The sequence below is a fragment of the Lineus longissimus genome, chromosome 7 (assembly GCF_910592395.1).
Source record: "Lineus longissimus chromosome 7, tnLinLong1.2, whole genome shotgun sequence".
Classification (NCBI taxonomy): Eukaryota; Metazoa; Nemertea; class Pilidiophora; order Heteronemertea; family Lineidae; genus Lineus; species Lineus longissimus.
Genome location: NC_088314.1, coordinates 3931893 through 3955973, shown reverse-complemented (window position 1 = coordinate 3955973; position 24081 = coordinate 3931893). Strand labels below are relative to the sequence as shown.

The 24081-nt window shown below is 39.5% G+C and overlaps 1 protein-coding gene across 6 annotated transcripts in view; it reads left to right on the top strand.

Annotated features, from left to right (window-relative positions):
• Positions 1–408: 408 nt before the first annotated feature.
• LOC135491682 (transcription factor GATA-3-like) overlaps positions 409–24081 on the top strand; it is a 34577-nt gene continuing 10904 nt past the window's right edge. The window contains exons 1-3 of one of the 6 annotated variants that reach the window (XM_064777679.1): positions 409–441; positions 11475–11765; positions 22149–22655. In XM_064777679.1, coding sequence (XP_064633749.1) covers positions 11546–11765; positions 22149–22655 — 727 coding nt within the window. In that variant the 5' untranslated portion in view covers positions 409–441; positions 11475–11545. Of the gene's footprint in view, positions 442–529; positions 600–709; positions 773–8100; positions 8218–10879; positions 11154–11474; positions 11766–22148; positions 22656–24081 lie in introns of those variants that run through there. The other 5 variants (XM_064777682.1, XM_064777681.1, XM_064777680.1 and 2 more) reach the window with 5 other exon arrangements.

Genomic DNA, 24081 nt, shown 5'->3' with positions numbered 1-24081 from the left:
ACACACACACACACACACACACAGCCAATACTACTGATCATCAGCCTCCAAGATCTAAAGCCCTCAGCATCTAGATGTGACACTTGCGCGGCTTCTGGGAGTTTCTGATAAGCACAAATCGGAGCCAACGCTGGTGCTGTTTATTCATAGATCTCGGCAGCCTCGCGATGGTTAGTTCCCGCCTCTTTCGCAAATCTATTGTTCGGCGGCCATTATCAAGCCCGGGGCATGCGTAGAACGGCCCCGAATGAATTGTTATTAATGCGCAGTGGAAATGGCTTTTTCAAAAGATGCATATCAAAGATATTAATTTTGCGATCGATCATTAAATTAGAATAGTGATAAACATATTTAATTTGCCTTGCCTGTATATAACGTCACGCCATATCAGCGCGATTTTACTCGGCAGAATTAGTCGACAACGTGCGCGGAGCTGATAAGGTAAGATTGAGTTGACTATCTCGCTCTCGTTGGACTCATTTCTCTGGGCTCGGCCCGCTATCGCCACGGCAGATAAACCAGATTAAGATAGACCATGATTATCCCCTGCTCTACCACGACATGCTATTTTATGATGAACATCCCTGACAAGATAAAAAGTATATTTATTATACTTTTCCAAATTTCTACGTGGTGGGGTTTTCGGATTTCGGGTTTCGATTTTACAAATCCGCGGTGAGGGATTCCGATTTTTTTCTTGGCTTTTGATCAGTTGGTGATGCAGCGATACGGACTGATGCCTCTCATATTTCATAGTGGGATCTTACTGAGGGTTTGTTAGAGAAGATATTTCATGTCTTCTCCTAAATCACCCAAGGATTTCGCCGGCACTTGTTCGTGTTCTCAGGATAATACTTTTTACACGATTTCGTGAGATTGGGGGAAGCCCGTCAATCGGGTGTCGGGTTGTCACCAGCGGAGCAGCCCAGCGCGTCCCGATGCCGTGACAACTCGACTCCGGGGAGAGCAACACCCAGGGACTTAGAAAATTGTCACTATGAAACCAGCCTTGCGTATTCAATCCGCAAAGATACTTGTATTTTTATAATCTTTTCACCTGAGTAACTTCACTAATTTTCATATGCGAAACTTGGGCGATGTGAAAAAAAATGTTGATGAAACAGAATTCTGACAGTCAACAATTCAAATCAGGATTATTTAATCGTGACGATACTTTATATTTATTATGATGAGTGTTATCTTATTGTTGTATGTTTTTAGTTTTCTGCTTGTATGATGTTGTACTTACCAATTGTCATGAAACCCGTTGATGTCGGACGATGGTGTACAATGTCAATCGTAATTTATGAAATGAATGTCACCTTAGGTTGAGGTTTTCGCCAATATACTATGTAGTTTTATCATTTTCAACCAATATTATCACCTTCATTGGCAGAAGTCGGGCTCATTGGGTTATTTTCGGATGTTATAATATGTATGCATACAAGTATAGCTAAGTAATGGAAACCTGTCGCAGAATGCTTGCACGGAATCCTTCTCCACCGGTCAGCCCACAGCTCATACAACCAAAAGGAAAAAATCATACGTTGAAATATTTTGTGATGATATTGATGTGCATACAGATTGTAAAATACATGTACGGCTTTTAAAGTGACGTTCTTGGTGACAAAATGACAAAATGAATACATGTACTATTATGCTCGACCTTCTTGAAGACGACGATTTGAAAAATATTTTCTAAAGTGACACCGCTCCCCTTCTTTGGACGCTCTTATCGTTCAAATTTTCCGTTCTGATGTTTCCTTAGAAATAAATAAATGATTACGTGAGCATGTGTGCCAAAACTTTGCAAAAATGTCAAACGTTATACACGTACGATTGCTGCAAAGTAAGCCAACATGAAATAACTTGACAATTTAAAAAAAAATTATTATGTTTATATATTTTTTTTCTTTTTGTGTTATTCTAAGATGCCCGAATAATCTTTTACTTTCTAAAAAAGACTTCGTCATCTTTTCACAAAAGTGCGACTTCACTCCTCTGTTCCTCCAAGAGTGCAGTGTTCCGTCTCCCTATTTCTAGGAATCATGACATTTCACATACGAATTTCAACTTCTGATTTTCGAGTCAAGTTACTTTGGCCAGACGCGGCCAAATCTTAGCCACGCGCCATTTGGTTACAGGTTTAGACCTTCGGCTAAGTGAAGCAGGGGCTTCTAACTATTTTATCCAGATCTGCCGAAAAACGAAATCACAGCGTTTCACACGAATCTTCGTCTTTTTGGGCTGACGCGCGCACATGGCGATTTGCTCCATTAAATATAAATTTCATTGTCATATGTATCTCCTAATAGTTATTTATCATCTCCTATGATAAAATGAATCCAGAACAACCCGAGAAAACTGTTATCATTTAGAGACGAGAGCGGAGTATTTAAATGCAAAACTGCTTTTTATTCGTTGACGTGTGATATGAATGGCGCACGCGTTGCGCTCGTTGCTATAATAGCTCAGTCATTTGTTTGGTCAATTTCGCACCATTGTGCGATTTTGTTTTCTTCAGTAATTTCCCATGCCGTATATTTTCCCACGGATAAAGGCATGGCGGAGATTTGTATGCTTAAAATTGATAAACATAGGTGAAACTGGAAGTTTTCACCAGCAGTTGCGCCGATGTGCGCGTGTCGATGATACTACGCGGTTAACCGAACAAGCAAGTCTAATATATCACAATCATCTTCAATCTTGTCATGAAGGAATTCTTTGTCAAATTTTCGCCCGTTTTTTTCCGGGTGTTGGTCTTATTGATTTATAAATGGTCATATGTTGCAGAATTCACATCGAATTGCGTTCCGGCTGATTCAGGTCATCGTTTGAATGACCGCACACCCTTGCTTTTTTTCTCAGTAAGCGGCGATAAATTTTCCCACGGAAACTTCTTTCAGCTTGAGTTGCGGGCTTTTTTGTTTTTACTTTTGGTACTTCTATGTAAATTTCTATAATTCTTATATTTCGATTCTCATTTACATGTTTGGAATTTTTTGGTTTCGTGGGGGGTTTGTCTCCGTTCTCATGAGCAAGACGCTCTCCACTCAAATCAAGCTTTCAAACGCATCTGCTTAATACTATTCACTAAATGATTTATATCTTTCTGTGATCCGTTCTGAATAAGAACTAAACTCAAAACTTTTTCTATCGAGATTTGTTCATTAGCTATAATTATCATAATTTGTAATCGCGATAGGAATATTTTTAAATCATTTCTAGAATTTCTTACCGTAAATAATTAACATCGTTTGGAATACATCAACAGCAACACGTGTTCCAGGATGAGGAATTTAATTAGCTAATTAATGAACGCGTGCTGAACTATCAGTTTATTTTCCGATGCGACCAAAGACCGTGGGTTCGGTTTCCCGTAGCTATCTCTGCGCACACGCAAAATAAATTCCACCCTCCGAGTATTTTAAAGCGTATTTATTTCATATTCCGAACAATGGTTGCCAGCGAGAACTAAATCAAACATTTTATATTCCATTGATGAATTTATTGTCATACAATATGATACTATTTTCTCGGCAGGTTTCCGTGGCTTCATTCCACGTTAACTTAACGAAAAAAAAGATATACATTTTGTATAAAAATGTTACAGAAATCCCGGGCAAAGTTAGGCAGATTTTCAGTGGAGATTGCGCTAATCTGAACGGGGCAGTTTTGAATCGAGCGTGGGCATATTTTGATGAGCACACTGGTTTTATCTTATTTTTACAATTTAGTCAATACAAAACTGTATGAAATACCAATATATTGAAAGAGATGTGTTTTGCACCTTTTTTACATTGTTTGACTTTTTTCTAGTTATTTGTTAATGTTCTAATACCATGTTCCCGGAGTTCGTCTATTCAAATATTCCGGAAGTCGACCACCTACTCGGCTATCAAATTTCAACATTAGACTGGATAATGATTTTTTATATGATATGTTCTCTAAAGTATTATATCTATCTGTCACTTTTCAAAGACCGAAGTGAATATCAACTTGATTTTTCACACGAGAATATGTTTGGAATCCGGTTTTTATGGTAAACATCTCGGCTTTCGCCCGATTAAAATTCGTCCCGAAATACATGTAGTGCTGTATTAGGCCCATAGTAGTCTGGTTAAACTGCTGTTCAGGCTGTTTTTCCCGTTGACAACAGGGGTACTTCTTCAAAGATGACTTCTGACTTGTATTGGTTATTTGTGTGGATGAAAGAGGTTGACATAGGAGTTTACGTTCTGATTTGCATAGGTATTCCAAGCGTGAAATATTAACTTTTGATTATGGTATTAATTTGTTTTTGTATAAATGTATACCCTTTTCGGGTATGATTATTAAAGTCACATACAGCGACATTTCGCGGATGATGCCTCAGCCCCAAGCGACAGCCATTGCCATTTGCACCGGTAACTCTCGAGTCAAGAACCAGAGATTAAATAATACGCCGACGAATGGCCATTAATTAACTAATCAGGTTAAAGAATCAACTCATTAAAAACTCTTGAAGAGGTGATTTCCACCCTCTGCTACATTGGTTATTAATGTTTCCAACAGTGGCACTTATTTCCGCCCTGGGTGAATTCCCGGTCGGATATTGTCATTATGAGCGCGAGTCAAGCAGCCCGTGAGATCGCAGAAACGTTTTGTTTCACCTCGATGGCTTGCACCTCAACCGTTCGTGCCTGAGCGTGCCCTGGTGCCAAAAGCGTACGGTTCAGTCCAGTTCAAGTTTGCTGGTACATCTGTACATCAGTGTACACCATTTCTTTCTTTACCCACAAACGATTCGGCAGACTAACCTGGAATGAAAACTAACTTCAATTCCAGCCTAACTCTGCCTGCATTACCTGTTCAGATTCAAATAATCCATTATGAGTTGTTCGATGGAATCTGGATAACTTGACTGAAATGAACCGTACACGTTCACGCGTTATCTGCAGGTCCTGCCTGGCCCGCTTCATTAGGCGCCAGACATTGGAAATAAATTCTCTTTCCCTAGTTCACGGGGCAGTTAACGATTTTGGGCGTTCTCAAACACCGAGATGCGCTGTGAAGGGGCCAACAAAGGGCAAGAAACGCATCCAAGGCCGTCAATATGATATTTCATGAAAAGGAGGTATTTCTGTGATTTCCTCTCCACGTGCCACCGTGGGTGTGATGTTCAAGGCTAACGCCATCATACGCGAAAGGAAATAAATTGACAATATTTTGACACCTTCAGACAAGATTTCATTTCACAAGGTTAATTGTTTCTTATAATATTGTCATTGTGTTGTCGGTAACAATAATCTTTTATACTTTTTTGTGAAGAGTCATTACTAGTAAATGGAGTGACACGATTAAGACAAGAAATTTATTTAAGGCACGATAATAGGTATCTGTTTATGAAATAATGCAACATCTTGACAGTAGCAATGCATGCAGTTACATGTAGATGGAATTGTAGAAAACACGGAGATGAATGAACAGAAATTCGAATGGAATCTACCTTATCAACTCTTACTGGGTACATCTAGACAACACGAAGTGCAGGGAAGGAAAGAATGCCCAACAGGCCTTTGACCCGGTTTATACATGTACACCTAAACTTATGTAACTGCAATACCAGTTTCACTAGAAGTTAAATAAGGAGTTTTAAAAATAAAATATTATGAATTGAAGTCCTGCGGCAGAAATACCAGGCGACAAGGTTGAGTAACAAAATAGGCCTAGTTTGACAGCAAGAACTACTGTGTCATAAAATGGGCCGAACATTTTACATTCCCTTGCTATAATTACAATATGTTTCACGGAAAATCTTCGTATATGTTCTTCATGATATTTTTGTTACTAGATTTTTCCTACTCAAAATACAGTATGCGTGAAATATCCTAGTAAATACGTTGTTTGTAACATTGTTATTAGAAGACCTTCCTGCCGAAATAACGGTATGATTTCTGTTTAGCGGACTACAATCAAATATGCATAACTTGTCTATCTAACATCGACTAATGTTTACTTCAACAATCTTTAATGAGATTTTTAATCTGACTGGTCCATCTAAAGTGTCAATTCCACCCACGCACTCTCCAGCCAACCTTAAAACACTCTCCAGCCATGCATTCTATCATACACTTCTAATGACCCATACACTCTTTTAAACTTTAGAACACTAAAAGTCATTTGAACGGGTAGTTAACTTTTTACATAAGGTTTAAACATTGATACCATTTCAATGGGCATTTAGCTTCTTATTTCATGCCCACTGGTCCAATTTCGCAACCTTCTGCCATAGCTATTATCATTGAAGATAACCAAGGCAGCAATTGTAAGTTTTGATTGTCGCATTAAAATAACATAGATAATGTTTTTGATAACTGGAACATTTTGATCATTTTCAATGGATATTTAACTCCTTATTTCATGCTTAGTGACTTCCTTGGGTAGATTCCCGATAAAGTTTGTCGAATCATTATTGAATCGAGGAAACATAGACAATGCTTTTGCTAAGTGACATATTTTATAGGTAAGAGCAAACTCAGTCATGTTAACGAACGATTCTGGTAATAGTATCAAAGAATGCTTGTCCTTATACAGAGTCCAGCTTGACGGAAACCAAATTAAAGTTTATTTCTTCATAAGAGTACCTTTCGGGTTGCATTCCTGGGTTCTTCTGGTGGTACCCTTCTAGACCATATCCAGGGAACGGCCAAGCAGCTTATTCCTTAGAAAACTACAGCCAGATTGTTCGTATTCTGCCAGGGAGATGGTCGACTCATTCATGCGCAAAAGAGCACTTGTCCATCTGACCTCCGCCAAGCTGGACCAAACTGTTCAATGCTTCACCAGATGGGTGAGGCTGAATGAAGTCCAATATATCGACAGAATGTTTGGTGTTTTCATTTACTGGTCATCTTTCATCTTATCTTCGTCTACTTATTTATTGTTTTTCATGAAATATCGCCTCTTTCTTTTTAGGCTTTTTTATATACGTCTGGTTCATATGGTATCTTTTTGTACCACCGGTCTCTTCTTTCTATATCTTTCTAGTCATCGTGAAAAAAATCATTATCCATAGCTTTTGGTTCGATCGTAGTTTCTTCGGTTTCATTTTGTGGTCGGACTTTTTCCTTATCTTCTTTCATATCAAATCTTTATACATTGTATTTCTGTTTCGAGAGACATACTACCGTAGTTATAATTTTACTAACTTGAATATCAAATCACTGCTCAGAGTAAAAGTCAATTTGCTTTGCACGTGTTCTTTAACTTGGATTAGAATTTAAGCAATTCAACAGTATCCGTTCGAAAATATTTTCTATGAATTTTGAGATATTTCACTACGAAGGAACAGTGGCGTGAGGATTTGCAGAGAAAGTGACAACCCCCTGCTTTTGTTCCAGTATGTTTAAGACAAACATCGGGACAGCTCTCTAGTTAAGCCTTGTAATGCTGATTTCATAGTCCACTTCACGCATTTACTTAAAATGGGCAAAGTCTTAAAATTTCTTCATAAGAAAACAATGCCTGATCCACACAGTGCTATTCGTCATCGGAGGACAAGTGTCACCAGACAAAGTGCTTTTTTTCAAAAATGTACAAAGTCACTCGCGTGCAAAATCGCTTAATACCACCACAATGGCGGTCATTTCGACGAGCGTACGCTGTAAATTTCAAAGTTTACTAAAGCATAAAATATGACGATGATGCCGCGATAACTGGCCACTTCGGCAGTGATTCCTGGGCAGTGGATGTGTTCTTAAAGCCTGGCCAGATGCCGCAGGAGGGCATTCAAAAGGGACCCTATCCCAGGACGGAGCATCAATTTCACATAGTTTAGAGGAAAAGCATCCAGGCGCGAAAACCTATCTCGGGGGATTCTGTGGCTCCTCCCAATTTGTCCGAGTTGGCACCATGGCTTATTAATAAATGATCCCTCGAGGATCGTGTCTATATAAAAAGCGGTAATGTAGATTTTATTGCAGTAATGCTGTCAGAATCTCCTCGCTGAGCGGCGGACGTAAATGACTTAAGATGTCCCCGTCTAGAGAGGGATTAGGGCGCACTCATTGCAGCATGAGAGCTCATTGTGCGCGCATATTACCGAAGAGTCGCCTTTTCTTTCAGCGTCTTTAGGCAGATATCCAGTCCGCATATGATTTAAGTGGTCTGGAGGGTATGACAAGGCCCACTTAAGAAACTGAAGAGGCTGCCCACAAAAGCGCATTTGTGGAAAATGTAAGTTTCTTGAAGGCAACGTCGTACAAATCATCATACACAGCATCACAGAAGAAACATCTAAAAAATCAAGCATGAATTATACGATGAAAATCCAAGCAAATCGTGATCAAAATCACCCCCCCCCCCCCGCCGCCTCATTTCAGACAGATTTTTCGCCGAAACTGAATATGAGAAATTGAATGTCGTTTCTGTCAGTCAATATTGTGAAGATAGCTTATTATATTCTCTCATTATTCTCTGAAAGTTGGCGCCCCCCACAGCAGGCATTTCTATCGATCTTCATATTCACACAATTAAGGTATCTCTGTGTGTGTAATAACCTAAATCTTAAGCCACTTTCGAGTCAGTTTTGCAGGTAGTGTCCCCTGTTGTTGAAATGTTAAACTGACTATCTCACCAAATGATTCCAGTTCCTCAGTTCGATCACAGATGGCAATCGTGTACTTTCCACTTTCGTGGGATGAGGGCTGTGGGCTTTGTCTCCTGTGCAATATCTATCCATCTCTCCAAATAAAATGTTAACTTTCCAAATATCACCGTCGATTACCATTATAGGAATATTCAGTGACAACCGCCGATAAGGTTCAGTGCTTCAAGGAGATGATCCGTGGTTAGGAGGAATATTATCCGTGTAAAATTAATATGAATGTTTTGTAGGCATACAATTTTAGTCGTCATTCAGTTATGATATCATATTGCGCTGATCCGATTTATGCTTATGTGTCCGATCCCCAACTTTATAACAGCTCCGTGATTGTAATTGATTTGATACAGTTGACGATATTTTGAGATTATTAGTCTTGCGCGCCAGTGAGCGTCGACTGTGCAAGCGTCAGCATAAAAATGTTATAAACTCGAATAAAAACACATTTTTATATCCCGTAGAGATATAAGATTAAAAAGAAAATACCAAACAACCCAAAATGAAAAAAATCTGAAACTCAGTCTACGCTTCTTTTAATTGTGCTGAAAATGAAATAATTTGAGACAGCACTTGTCCATGCATTCAACCACATTTTCAAAATATTTCAACAATGGTGCATAAACAAAGCATCATTCGCAAGCAATTAGATCCGAAATCGCCGCGTGCCATTTGGTCTGTCTTTTCCTGGTTACCAAATCGACCCTATTATTCCCTATCCGTTAACCAAGGAACGCAATTTCACGTCCCCGCATCAAAAAGGTACCCCCTGGATAGATGCTGAAGCGTACCCAGGGATTGACAATGCATACTTTGGTATGAAGAATGCATGCTCGGTGTGATAGTGGGAATGAGGCTGGCAATTGCCTCGCGGCACCGCGACCCGGCGTCGCAGTGTCCCATACTGTTGCCCATCGAAATCCGCGGTTGAGTTTCTGGCCTCATTTACCATCACAGCAGGGAACCTTGCAGCGGCTCATAAACATATGTAGCCTTGTCATACAGGGGCAACAAACCCAAACTCAAGAGCCTCTTCTCCGCGGATGGCTGCGATGTCAAGTGGATCTTCAGTGAACATGGAAAATAGGCTCAAAATATTGCGGTTGGTTTTACTTGATAGTTGCCTTCTCGATCCTTTGCCGCGCACAATAGATTGTCAATAGAGAGATGTATGGGTGAGAGGTTTCACTGCATTTGGATAAAGATCTCAACATTTACATAGTTTGCCTTATTAGTGACGCGTGGAGAGCCCATTGACACCTCCTTCATAATGTTAATAGCAAAAGTAAACATCATCTGTGAGTGTCACATTGTGTCGTCTGCCGGAGCCTGAAGCCTGTTGTGAGGTCACTCAGTGTTTGGCTTCCACTTGTTCATGAAACTCCCATTCAGTTCCACGACCTAAAGAGCATTAAGTGCAAAAAAAAGAAGTAAACACAAGAGATGGGAACAACTGAAGTGTTGATATATCAAATGTACATAGTTGTTTAGTTTCTTGAGCTTGAGTCGGTATCATTCAACCTGATTATTAATAGGTCTATGTGATGACATCGATTTTTTTCTGTGTATCTTTTCTATGCATTCCTTCGCCAACTTCAAAGTTGCTATCTTAACTTCATAATCGGTAATGTATCGGCCATTACTGCCATACTGTTTTCGTTCAGTTTTGTGTCGGTTATGTCGACAGCGCCACTGATGGACATAAAATTGCAAAGTAAACAATGTCAGAAACTATTAGATAAGTCAGTATCATCTCTGTGGTAGCATACTCTCACCTTCTGTGATAACTTTAGTGATTAGATGCGAAAGCGACCTTTCATTCTTACAAAACGTGTTTTTTGCGAATCAAAATCTTATCTTTCAGTAAGCGAAGCGCCACTGAATGACTGACACTAAAATCTCTGAGGAGAATGAATTTCTTTTGCATAGTGAATGTATCTTTCGTGCATCAGTAATGATGAGTCGATTCCATCGCAGATTCCGAAGCAGCTTAGTCGCTTTACTGAGCATCTGTGTTTGAACGCCACTACCGGCCAAGTGATCAATAAATACACGACATATTCACAGAAGTTCCGTTCTGTTTTGTTGAGTTATTCAGTCATGAAGTCACTCATCAACAAACTCCGATAGTCCGATAGTTTATCCATAGAGAGCCGTGATTGACAAGACCCTAATTAGCGAATCATCAAGTGTATTGAAGGCGACCAATCAAGGCGGAGCTTACAAGAATGGCGCCGCCATTGTATCAATCCGGTCGTTGTAACGAGCACGTCGATTGGCTATAATGCGTTCGTCGCGCCAGCTCTGTCTGCGCCAGCCAGCAGGCTGGCGCCAGGGGTAGAATTATGTGCCGAAACGGGGAATCGCACAAACACCTTTGCAAGGCTAACTTACAAACTTATGGGACAGGATTCAGACAAGTCTGGATAAAGACGGATTCTAACGGTTAAAATCTCATCATTTGCCTTTTACTCAGGAATAAAATCGACATCTTGACTTCTAGGAATTTCAGGTTGGGTTATTCATTCATTGCTCCAATGTAAACTTTAGCACGTGGCTAGGTCATCTGATCATTTCTGCTTGAACTTCGCTGGCTGATAAAAGGGCACATGTTCTTTATTCATGCTAGTCCTTATCTGACCATCACACATTCAGGTAGCCTGTCTCGACAATATTCTCACCCAACAATTGTGAAATATCTAGATATCTACATTTTAATCTACGCCTATGATTACATTGATGGTCTGGCTTTCATGCAATGTTATGACTTTTTCATTTATGTTTTCTATGTTTCATAGTGAGTAACAAGGGTGTATGTGTTGTGTTGTTTCAGATAAACCAGATAACCCCGCTGACAACGATTTATATTCGTGATTTCACGCAGTAGGAGATTACTAAACTGATATGGACGTTGGAGGAGACCAAGGTTCGACCTGGATTCGCCCGGACACACGAGCACCAACCGGACTTGATCAAACTTCAAACGGGATGCTCTCTGCAGAAGAAGTCCCAGATATGTTCTTCCACTCTGCGGTGGATGGCAACTCCTCGCATATGAACCCTGCTAGTTATTACTCCAGTCCTGCTCGGGCGGCTGTCCACAGCTACAGGCCGCCAACTCATGGTAAGTGAAAGTACATCTGAACATCACTTAACAATCCGTTTAGTTTCTTGTTTCATTCATAAGTCCCGAATTTATTCTTCAATTAAACACCAATTACGAAACATTCTTAAACAAGCATGTACATTTTGTTCATATACATGTATATCAAATTCTATCGGGCCCTATTCTCGTTTATGCATTTACCAGTAACATTTTGCATGGAACTTGTACGCTTCATTTTCAACCGATGACTGTGCTTTCACTTTGCTTCATATAATGACACTGTGCAGATACCAAACTAAATCAGGAAAAGTAAAATACTACTCTTGGCTAACAGTCTGCTGTTATGTAATAGCCTCTTCAGCTTTCACTGACACTCAATCAATCTAAACAATTTAGTTTTATTTACATCTTAACGATTCTCGAAAGCGTCTTGGCGCCATACGTCGGAATCATGCGTCTCACATACAGTATCATGAACCGAGTATGATTTAAAAGACTATTTATAAAGACTAGTCTTATCAATTTTCAAAATATATTGCTGCAGCCGGTGAGTGCGTGGACTACATTAATTTTCAAGAAACCATAAATAATTATGTACGACGAAAACGCAATATTTGATTCTTGTGAGATTTTGAAGAACCTACGAATAAGCAGTAATATCACCAGGAGTGATTGGAATAGTAAGACAATTTTCACATCATATTTTCACTCAAACAAAAGTACATTAGAGCATAGAGCACAGAATATAAATTGCACACCAATGAGCCTAACAAAATAACTTGTCACAAGTTTCTCGAAATACGCAATTCAAGTACGGCTCTTTAGGCCCTTTTACCAATTCGGAACCAATTGCTTTGCACGTTGCAAATTTTCTTCTGGGCAGATATGGTTTTAAAGTTTAACAAATTCTGTTCTTCATATCATAACAATTTGATGTATCATAACCTTCTTGACAAGATTTCTTTTTTCTAAATATTCTGGCATTTCTGAAAAGTATGTCAAATTCGTCGAAGTCAATATAAGGACTGCAAATACGCCATCTTGTGATGTAGGCCCTCAAACGTTACAAATAAGAATCGACAGTTGAAAATAAACATAAGTCTTTTAGGCTGCAGTGTTTTTCTATTTCTTGCGTCAAGACTAAGGTTAAATTTCATTATTAATAACTAGCAATTTTAGATTGTGAATGTGCAGATGAGCATTTCGAATATTCGGATTGACGATGTCGCGCGTACCTTTCGAATTTGCCGCATCTTTTTGTGTTAGTCGCAGCTGGTACAGATAAATTAGTGTATAATTAATCAATGAATTAGGCGTGATTGACTTAAATCAATGCTTTAATGGGCTAGTCTATTCTCGTTTAGAATCCTGATGGTAGAATTCCCTTCTGTTTAACAACACTTAGCCAAATCGCGAAATATGAAAAATTGACTGCTATAAAAATTAATTGCAAAATATTGTTTACAAAATATTTCTTTCTCAGTGAAAATATTATTTTGCAGAGCAGACAATAATCATATTCTTGGAACCAAAGGTCCCTTTTTAATTTTGATGGTACAGTTAATATTTCACTTTCGACGAATTTCTTTGAGCAAACTTGCTGATCAAGAACATGAGAAATATGAGTCACTGACTGCTATAATACGCCCCGATTTATCTAATTCTGATTATTTCCACGGCTGATGTTATCCGTGTCCGCCTTCTGATATGAAATCGATAAGGGGGCGGATTGCACTTCGCGGGACACCCACTAGAACAGATTGTTAATAAATCGCGAACTGAGAATACGTTCATCAGTCAGCGGACTTCTACATCAAAGCAGAAAATAGAGGAGTTTGTAACCGGATGCGTTTTTCTCTATTTAGATTTGCCAATATCGAGAATATAGTTTGAGCTTACAATTATATTTACCGCAGGATTACAAAGTTTGGTGGGTTTTTTTATAATTTAGCGGTGAGATCCATAAGGTTTGATAGTTCAATGCTAAAACTTACTCACACAATTTTATGAGAAATTTGATGATTCCAAAGGCAGCCGAATATTATGTCGCTCGCGGCAAGACGTTCGGGACATTAAGTAGCATGAAATTAGCGTATACAAACACAGATTAATGTTTACTGTCATAAGTGATACAGTTATAAGAAATTGTCGATCAATGCACGAGTATATTTTCTTATTGACTCACTGTGGCATATTTTTAGAAATTTCTTCAAAAAGAAAGCATTGACCGGCAACACGAAAACTTGTTTAGAAATAACTGCATCCTTTGAAAAAAGAAAATCGAAGAGTCTAACAGAACTCTGAGGGTTAATACACTGTACAAATGCAACACAGCAATTTATGTAGCAAGTCAAGTGGACCAGGTCTTGTTTCACCTTGTCACAGGTGGTACCAATCTTTGCCGGCATCGATGATGCACCTTGCGCCGAGAGAACATTACCAACAGAAACAGCACTTGCTTGCACTTCGCCAGGTTATGTTCAAATTACAGGCGGGCTGTCATAGGTAATTTACTTCTCATTGAGAGGTTGAAGTGGATTTTGGTTACAATGTTTACCAATATCGTACTCGTTGATGACAATTATTATGATTTATTTACTGTAAAGACTTCTTTTCAATGAATGTTACATACAACTGCAGATGTCACCATCAGGATTTTTATAATCATTTGCCAAAAGAGTCGTCACGCAAATGATTGAAATGAAAAGTATCGATTGAGTAATATAATCAGAATTTTCCACTTATTATTAAGAAACAATGTTTTTGATTTTTCAGTCCTCCTGATTAAATCTTACTAAAATTATTAGAGTAATAGCAAATGCATTAAGATACACATGTCCGTTATGCTGTGTTGTTGGCTTCATGCAAATCGTCAGATACATTGTAAGTTACTGGACTATAAAGATTTACAAAATTGATTAAGTCCAGTGTACACTTTTATTGGCCTACATTTGCGCTATGCTTGGGAAGCTTGTAACCTCAATAAATCAAGTTATACGCAACTTGGCGACATAATCATTGTTGTATTATATTTCAAACATGAATTGTTGAAGTGTTTGTGTTTCCTGTTCGTCTAATTATCTATCTTCTGATTCGACCAACAAGGAAAATGTCTCCTGATATGTTAGACATGCTTTAGACTATAATGATGACCTACTATTGTAGTTTAACTCATCAAGGGCAAAACCGATCAAATGTAAAAAGGCTTCCATAGATTTATCCTACCTAAAACCTTCACCAGCATCAGCAGTTGGGGCGTTTATTTTATATTGCTCTTATAAACTGTTACCAGTATAAGAAGAAGTTTAAACGATGTCCAAGTTTTGGGGTTCAAGGTGCTCCAAGTGGTGTAAGTGGGTTCAACTAAATTGGGCTACACGTACGTTACTCCATTGAGCATGGATATCTGAAGTCGGTAGCAAGGTACATAAAGCAGCATATACTTCAGTTGTAAATTACACTTCTCTTGGATTATCTAGACAATTATCCCACCGGACTCATCGGGGCTAATTCTGGGTGCGTGCGAATAAGGCCTGTGTTTACATGAAGAGAGACATGGCTAATCTACAACATCAACAGCTACAAATCAGGTTCATTTAGCCCTTCATCATCATCACCACTTCTATGTAAAAGAAACAGACGTATCAGCTGATAATGATGATCTGCATCTATGGATTAGCGCCACCAGACGACACTGGTTGATCCTTAAATATGAACACGGCCGCGAAACGAACAAGCCTCGGATTATAAGATAAACACGTAAATGCGAAACACGCGTACTCCATTATGACTATTGGTTGTGTTCAATGATTCGGGAAGATTCTGATCAGATACAATCGCAAAAAGTGGCAAAGCCATGAAAACAGACTCACAGCTGTAACATTCAAATATTGTGCTTTGGTTCCACCTCTTCTAGACCGGAAGCTGGTATATATAACACCTATCTACAGCAAAATCATCCTATTCTTCTAACATGTAATTCATGTTACGCTAGAGAGCATGAGATAAATCACATCAGATCAGCGATTTGGATCAGACGTAATAAATGGTAATTCATTGTCGAATATTGTATTGATCGTAAAAGAACATTTTTTGATTGAAAAAAATGATATATGTCATCTATATTGACCATTTTATACACCATTTATATCAAGTATGGATAATCTTCATACATACTATTCAAAATATTGTTTGAGAATTTTGAACTTGCTTTTATGCAGCTTTGCTGATGTTTTTTTTCCTCTCAATATCATTGATGGGTGTTGATTGATAGCTTGGCGGTTTTCAAAGTACGCACCGAAAGTGGATTTATCAGTAAATTTGTTCCAAACTGTGGCATATTAAGTGACAGTTCTTCGTTTTGTTATTATAAAATGCATCAATCATTGACCTTCGGATTTATAGAGACACAGGTCCTTTCCCTTCCTTGACATCCCTTTCTCACAAATGATATGTTGATTTTACAATCGGCATGGTGATCATATAGGAAAGATTTCTTCCCATGATGGGTCACAGAACAAATTCTTGATTTTGATATCTTAACTTTGAAAGTAACAATTCATAAGAAAATGGAAGTCATCTTCTATTCTCTGGAAGATTACAAGTTTCGAAAACCACCATTGTTGCTCATTCTTCAATATGTAGCAATGGCATTATTGCAGCGTTCCCACAACTTGTTAGTTTAAAATTTTCTCGCTGCCCATTTTCTTCATTATGTCATTGTCCAGGCCATTATAGTCGGGTCGTCTGTCGCTTGGGCGGTTCCACTGGGCCCGAGATGCCACAAAATACCACACAAGAAGTAGCTGACTGTTTTTGGAAGCTCGTCCGTGTAACTTGATATAGAGTTAATAGCTTGATGCATTTAGAAAGAAGTCACGTCCACCTTAACCAAAACTTTTCTAATGCACATCAGTGCACTAAAACGCATTGCAATTCTGATTCTTTCGGGAGCAAAAAGTGGCAATGTCCGTCCATGCAGGCCTCTCGTCTGCAGCGCCTGTGGCGAAGAAGGACTGAAAAACAATCCCGGGCGCCTTCATTTAGGCCGGGATATATAATTACTATACCGCTGAATAAAAAGGGATGCATTGGAACAATACGCGGTGTTGATTGACCGAAGATAGCAACCAACAAAGCTCTGGGTTCGTGTTGACCCGCTCCGCGACCGAAGTTAAAGCGTCTCCTTCGTCACACCTTTTTATGCTTTTAACATCTGTGGTGAGACTTAGTCTCATGTAACCATACCTTGTCTTTGTCCGCGCAAGATATCTTCCAAAGTTTAAGCGTTACGACATACGTCAACCGTCATAAGCTGACATCGGTCGATTTGTTATAATGCGGAACTGATATACTCAGCAAGTTATTTTCTCCGGCTGAAGACTAGGTCACACCTCATGACCAACGAGAGAGAAACCTCACGTACACTCGTGTTAAACAAACAAAGAACAATATTGTCATGATGACACCAACCAACAACTTAAAATACTATTTTTCGATCCTCCTTCATCACTGTCTCAAAAGCCTTTCGAACGCGCACATCAACCATAACAATTTCGTGTTCGCTTCCGTACCTCATTTCTGCACCTTGAAGATCTACTGATGAACATTTGATGAATATTTGATGAAGTAGCGCTACATGATGTGGCCAATTCCACAGATCTGATCTCCACACTGATTAGCCATCATAATTGTATAAAACAGATGTAGTAACAACATTACTGCTTGTAATGAACCTAATAACAACCAGTGTGTTTTATATTAACTTATGACAGGCATGCTAAATTGAGCATAATGTCACTTATACGGCTTGTTTCAAGTGAAAAATGAAAATTTGCTTTAACTGCGACAGTAGCGGATTTAATTATCATTATCTAATTAGTGAGTGACAAAATACAGATCTGATTGAGGCGACTGCGGCGTCCCTTGTCAATTGTTTAACAGTTATTATTAGTGTCAGCAGTACACTGCTGGTAGTGTGTGGTGCGCAGCCTCGGTTCCTCGGAGATGGCTGCGGTATGTCATGATGTCAATTTCCGGTGGCCAAGGTTTGTTGTGTGGCTTGTCACGTGCTGTCGTTTGTTTGTTACTAATTATTGAATTAACAAAGTGATTGATTTACGGGCATTACTAAGTTCTGTTATTTAAGCCTATTCCGTTGCTTTTCATCAATATATTAGCAACTTAGCTACACACATTTTTATACTGATTTATCAGAATTTATGGATATGGTTTCTAGTGCATTTAAACTTTTGTAACGAGGAAAATCTAAGAGAATTTTTAGAGAATACCAGACCATCCCACTGGTATGTTGGTATCCCGAATATTTGGCATTATTTCAGATGTTTATGGGAAGGAGAATGAAGTAGCTCAGTGCGTCCCTGGTTTAAGTGCAGCGCCGTAAGTCTTGGATTTGAATTTCTTCGCGATGACAAGCGTTGATCGTTCGAGTAGGCCTACCCTGTCCACCGCCCGCCAGCCTCTCAGGGTGGTTCCAAGATGGCGTCATCTCAAACAAGTCAAGTAGCCACCCTGGTCGCTGCCTCAGCACCCCTGTAACTTAACATGTATTGTGCTCCACTCAACAAGCCAGTTTACATGTTTGCAACTTGCTTCTTGTGGTAACTGTAAAACTAGCCTCAAGTTCATGTGTGGGTCAGCAGGTAGAAGGCACCTGCATTGATGATATTTGACAACTTGAGGATCAGAATTCAATAACTAGACGCTAAGAACATGTCTAGGAACGAAAAGGCTTCAGGAAAATGTGTAAAAAATGCCCGGGATTGGTGAGGAGGTGACATATGTTAATCGGAACTGTTGATTTGAAGTTTGTAAATATAGCCACGAAATTTCAGACGGATTTACTTTAATATATATATAAGCCTTAATTTTGAACGATTAGGTGATTTTTCGTATGAAGAAGTCACGTTCATGATGGTAGTTTTGTGTCACCTTATTCAGAGCATTCAACTGATAGATATTCCGTCGACAAGCCAAACTTTTGATGCATGTTGTCAAAAGATTTTCAAGAAGAACCGCCAAGGAAAGATTTCCAACGCGAAGAAAAAACCCGTCTGTCTATGCCGAACTCGGATTTCATCTTGGGACGTCCATGGCGCCAATCTATCGTCGGAGTTCAATCTAACTGAAATTGTGAACAATGTGACTGTTCACTTCTTGAAGAGAACGGACAAAACACATTCAGAAATCATTTTAATCCATTCTCAAATGGAGTAAACTCAAAATCCTTACAGTATATTAAATTTCCATAAATAAGTTTTGATAGTATAGGTCTATATTGGTATATAAGTGTGTTTACATAGCTCCATAGGCCTTGCTGGAATACTAATCTGGTTTGCCTGAAAGCACGCGAAGGCCTCGTTTCTTCAAGGAGAATTGACCTCGGTTTCTCGACCAAGATTTTATCTAAATTGGTCTCTTTAATTTCATACTTCTGTATATCACTAGATATTAACTTGAGATAGAATTTAGTTCGACTTCCTGGGTTTTCGAATTGAGTTCACTCACCCTTGATAGCTGCAATTCTGAACAGCACTGGTGCTGCAAGAAGAAGATAGTTAAAACCTCAACCGATTTCAACTTCAATTTGTCAGAATTGAACATATCATTTGTCAGAATATTCGCTTTTCTTCACTCAATCTTTTTCTTTTCCGTCATCTTCTTTCGTTCCCCTAACTCTTCTCATCATTTCAGGGAAGACAATTAATAAGTGTCTTGACCGTTCCCTAGCAGGCGGTTCTGAGTTTATACCCCAATCATCCTCATCCCCCTGATTCGAGTATCAATTCACTCCAACCCCCATCGTATCGGACTTCAAGTCACGAACCTCAAATGATCACCACACTTGAAAAGAAATATCATAATTAGCGTTAAATGCCCCGGAAAAGAGGTGCTTAGGTCCTTTAGTTGTCTTTATGGGGCTATGGTTAAGTATCTTGTCCATACTGGGGTCGGCACCTTGTCCAGGCTGTCCAAGAATGGCCCTGCCCTCTTTGGGCCTATTGTCATCGGACAATGCCTTGGGAATCTGAAGGAGCATCATTATCTATACCACATCCTTAAACAAACAGATACCATCACGATGAGTCGCATAGACAAATGACAATCACGGATGGGCAGGACAAGCAGCGGTCGAATTAATACTAGGGGACATGAATTGGGTGTTATTAACCTAATAAGCCACGGTGGGCCCCTGCAGCCGCGTATTAAAACCCAAGACGCTATGTCTAATGAACAGGCAATGAATAGAAGTTAGTTCAGCTATTTTCGCCCAATAAATCTAATCGTCCCGGGCGTCTTGGTTCACTCACTTCGAAAACCCCGTCCCACCCAACAATACCACGGTTGACAGTTCTTGGTTCATCTTCGCCGTACTGTCTCCACCATTATATTCACTTAAATACAATATCCAAAACGATCCCTTCGTATTTGGCAGCAGTGACAAAGATCATGTTAACCCATTTCTAACAGCAAAATTATGTCGTCTGTTTAGCCAGTACTCCTGACGCTTTTAACGTGTAGGACAACATATGGTTGAAAAAACTTTCTAAAATGTCCATTTTATGTCTAAAAGTGCAAGCTGTATACATTTATGCGCATTTCATAAAACCTGCAAATGTCCTTTTTAGAAGACGTTTCAACTGGTCAATGACTGATTACAGTTCATTTAAGTAGTTCCCTTCCACAGTTATAACAGTCATGGCAATCTTCTCTTTTTCATTAGTAGTATAAAGGAGAGTGGTGAATATTTTGAAAGAAGTCGGCCACGACGACTTTGATATGGAATTAACTACACTCCGAGAGGATCTTCTTTTTTTATATGTCACATTGATTCTTCAAAGTCTCAGCAAAACTTCCAAATCCTTTCTGTCACCATATGACTGTTTTTGCGTAGTAACGCGCCTCCGCTTTTTACAAAAATACATGAGAGAGAATACTGTACTCTGTTTACTAAAAAATGTTGCTGCCTAACACGATGAGATCAGTTTTAAGTGCGTGCAAACAAGGTTATAATTTGTTTATCAAACTAAACAAATGTTACAGATATCCCGCAAAAAGGTTGCCTTTCCCTCTTATCACCGCAATAACTACATGTTTGTCAATTAAATCAATCAAGATTGGCAATTATTAATACCAACAACTTTACCTGAGTTATATAGAAATATTGTATTCGTGTAAAACTTGTCTTCTGATGTGTACATAAGGTGGCCTCGGGTCGACTGCCGGCGTATACCGCGACTTGGCGGCTCCAGCACTCATCATATCCGAGTAAAAACAATAATATCGCCATGCTTGGCATTCCCAGTGAATCTGTCTCCGCCGTATCTTAACCGCATCGAATTTTTCACGGCTTATATCTCGACCAATTGGAGTTATCATCAGCCTCTTGGCAGTAGCTTCAAGATCCGCTCCGTGATAAGATCGGGACGCTCATGAGCTGAATTTATTCAGATTGACTTTGTCCACTTCTCTATAACGAATCAGACTCTGTGCAGGTTGTGACTTCGGGCTGTGATCTTGTCTCACAGACGCATCCACTAGTTCCTTTATCAAAGACTGGATTTTATCGCAGTTTCGTTTTACGTTCCATCTTCAACCAATTAATAGTTTGTCGATTTCAAGGACAATTTCTCAGTGATCGACATCAGTTACAGTATCATTCTTGTATTGGGATCAGTATTAGTCTGTCAATATGATACTTCTTGGAGACGAGTTCGGTAGGTTATGCCTTTGCTTTAAGAATTTATGCTTATATACATGTTAATATTTCATACGATATTTCATTTTTCTCGTTTTAAACATCTAATTTACCATAATCATTTAAAGTTAATATCGTTTAATGTAAGCGATTTGAACGACATTGCTCAACACTTTGATAACTTAAGCTTCTTCTGAATATTTGGATCCCTTCACACTTGTTGTCAAGTCCAGTGGGACGCACTTAAACCGTAGAGCTGAAGCAAAAACTGAAGAAGTAAGCATTATATGAACCATCAAATATCTCAAAGGGTCAACTCAGTTTTTTTTATACTTATCGAAGCATTGATGCAACAAATTTAGAAATACACACGTAATACTTCAAAATGGTTTGCTCTCGATTCGATTAAGTTACGGCAAATCACAGGCGAATACAATGACAGCAATATTTATGACCTTTCTTTTTTTAAATATCATTTTCGACACCTTTTCTTTTTCCGTGATGCTATTCAATACGACCAGATTTTAGGATAGATATGAACATTCCTTCCTGGCTTGCCTGATTTCTTTCATTCGATCATAAAGTGAGAAATGTCTTCCAAGTCTTTTCTTGTAATATTTATCATTTTTATGCAAGAAATGTCTCCAAATATCTAACCTTTTGGTGCATTTGTGTTCTTTCAGGCGGCAGCCAAGTGTGTAGACCTCACTTCCACACACCTCTCCATCATTGGATCACAGACACCAAACCAACCATGGTCCCTCACGCCCATTCCAACTGGATGTCTCCCTTCAGCAAAGGTCTGACGCATCCACACACATCGGGACCACTCTCAGTACACGCAGGGGCCTCAATAAACAACAACAGCTCCCAAAACGCTTCGCATTTATTCAGCTTTCCCCCTACGCCTCCGAAAGATGGAACGCCGGAGACGGGTAACGCCAACAACAACAACAACAACAATACAGAGTACAGCCCAGAAACCAAGCCAGCCAAAGACACGAACCCGACGTCGATGGATTCCGGGTTTTCTTTCAGTGCGTGTACCCCGACAGCCCATCCAATGGCCACGTACCCGGCTTACATGACAGGGCCCGACTACACCAGTTCCCTCGGGTTCCACCCAGCAGCCAGTATGTTCAAGGCAGCTACTTTGGCTCGGGCAAGAAGTAACAAACGATCTAGCTCAGGTTAGTTTATGATTTACGTCTATGAAATATTAAAAGATTTTTGAATAACGTAAGTAACATTAGATCACTTATTTTGCTGTTGGAAGTATTCTGGATTTTCGTTACGCCGAGAAAAACTAATCTAATGATTCGTCTGATAGTAACTTTTTGTTGATTTCACATTCTTGTTTCCCGGAAGTTCTTCTGCAGACGTTGCGTGCTCATTTTATAAAAAAAAGCATTGAATTCATACCACCGATGTGTGGTGCACTATCAATCATAAATAAGTGAAATTCAACACAATTTGTTGCCACATTAGCCGCCATTTTCACGCTCAAATACAGTCGAACCAACCGTTGAAATTAGCCTAAGCGACTGCCATGACGGCTGGCGCGAGACCAGTCTCCGTGAGCTACCTTAGTTACCGCGCGCTTGTTAGCATAGAGTAAGGTAAACCTGAAACAATTCCCAATCTTGGCCGACCTGATCGTCTGCTATGTGGGGCGGCGCCAGTCGGGAGCTTCAAGGTAACAAATGCAGTTAATTACGGCGATTCTGATGATATCGCTACAATCCAGAAGAAGTGAACGAATTCCTATGACAGAGTCCTTTTCACCAAGAATCTCGAGCTAAAGTGTCTTCTGTAAACACACAGCGTTTTAGAGGTGCATAACCCATAAGCAGCCATAGAGTGCATTTGATACCGTGTGGCGTTGTTTTTTGGTATCACAGCGTCTGAGTAAAGCGGGTAGTAAAACCCGTCGCCACTTTAATCTCCAATCGTGTTTAGCGGAACAAGGTAAATGCCTCGTGAACCCTCGCTGTTTTTTTCTCAGCAACTGCTTATCTTATACAAACTTCGATGATATACTGTTCTGAATTAAGTTGTGGCACGAGAGAAAACAATCGTATTTGTAACCATCTCCAAAAGCGCTTTTGCGTTTGCACTGTTGCTGCTGCATCATCTCCATAGTGCTTTAAGCTCTTAAACTCATCAAAATGTTGCCACTGAAACTATTGACACTTCTGCCTTGCACATCTCCTAACGTGCTTAAAACTCTCAAAATAACAAAATGTTGCTTCTTCTCCCAGCTGACACCACTGCTGCCGCTGACAAAGCGAATGGATCAGCTCCGACAATGTCGTGTGTTGGCCGTATCTATAGCTAATTACGGCCCATTAGGCGATGAGACATATTCTAAAGCCATAGTAACAACAAGTTCCTTCAGATGCTGATGCATGGGGCGGGGTTCTGGTGTTTATCACTCCCCACGCACCCCTCGTGTTTGACAAGCGGTCAGATGCTGTCCCTGTTGTCCCTCAGGGGCTAAAATAACGACTTTACTTACGCTATGTATTGGACTGCTCGTTGCATCGTCTCTTTGTCGTTCATGCAACCTTAACACAAGCCAAGACCTATGTCATCAGCATAGGGGCCTCCATAGTA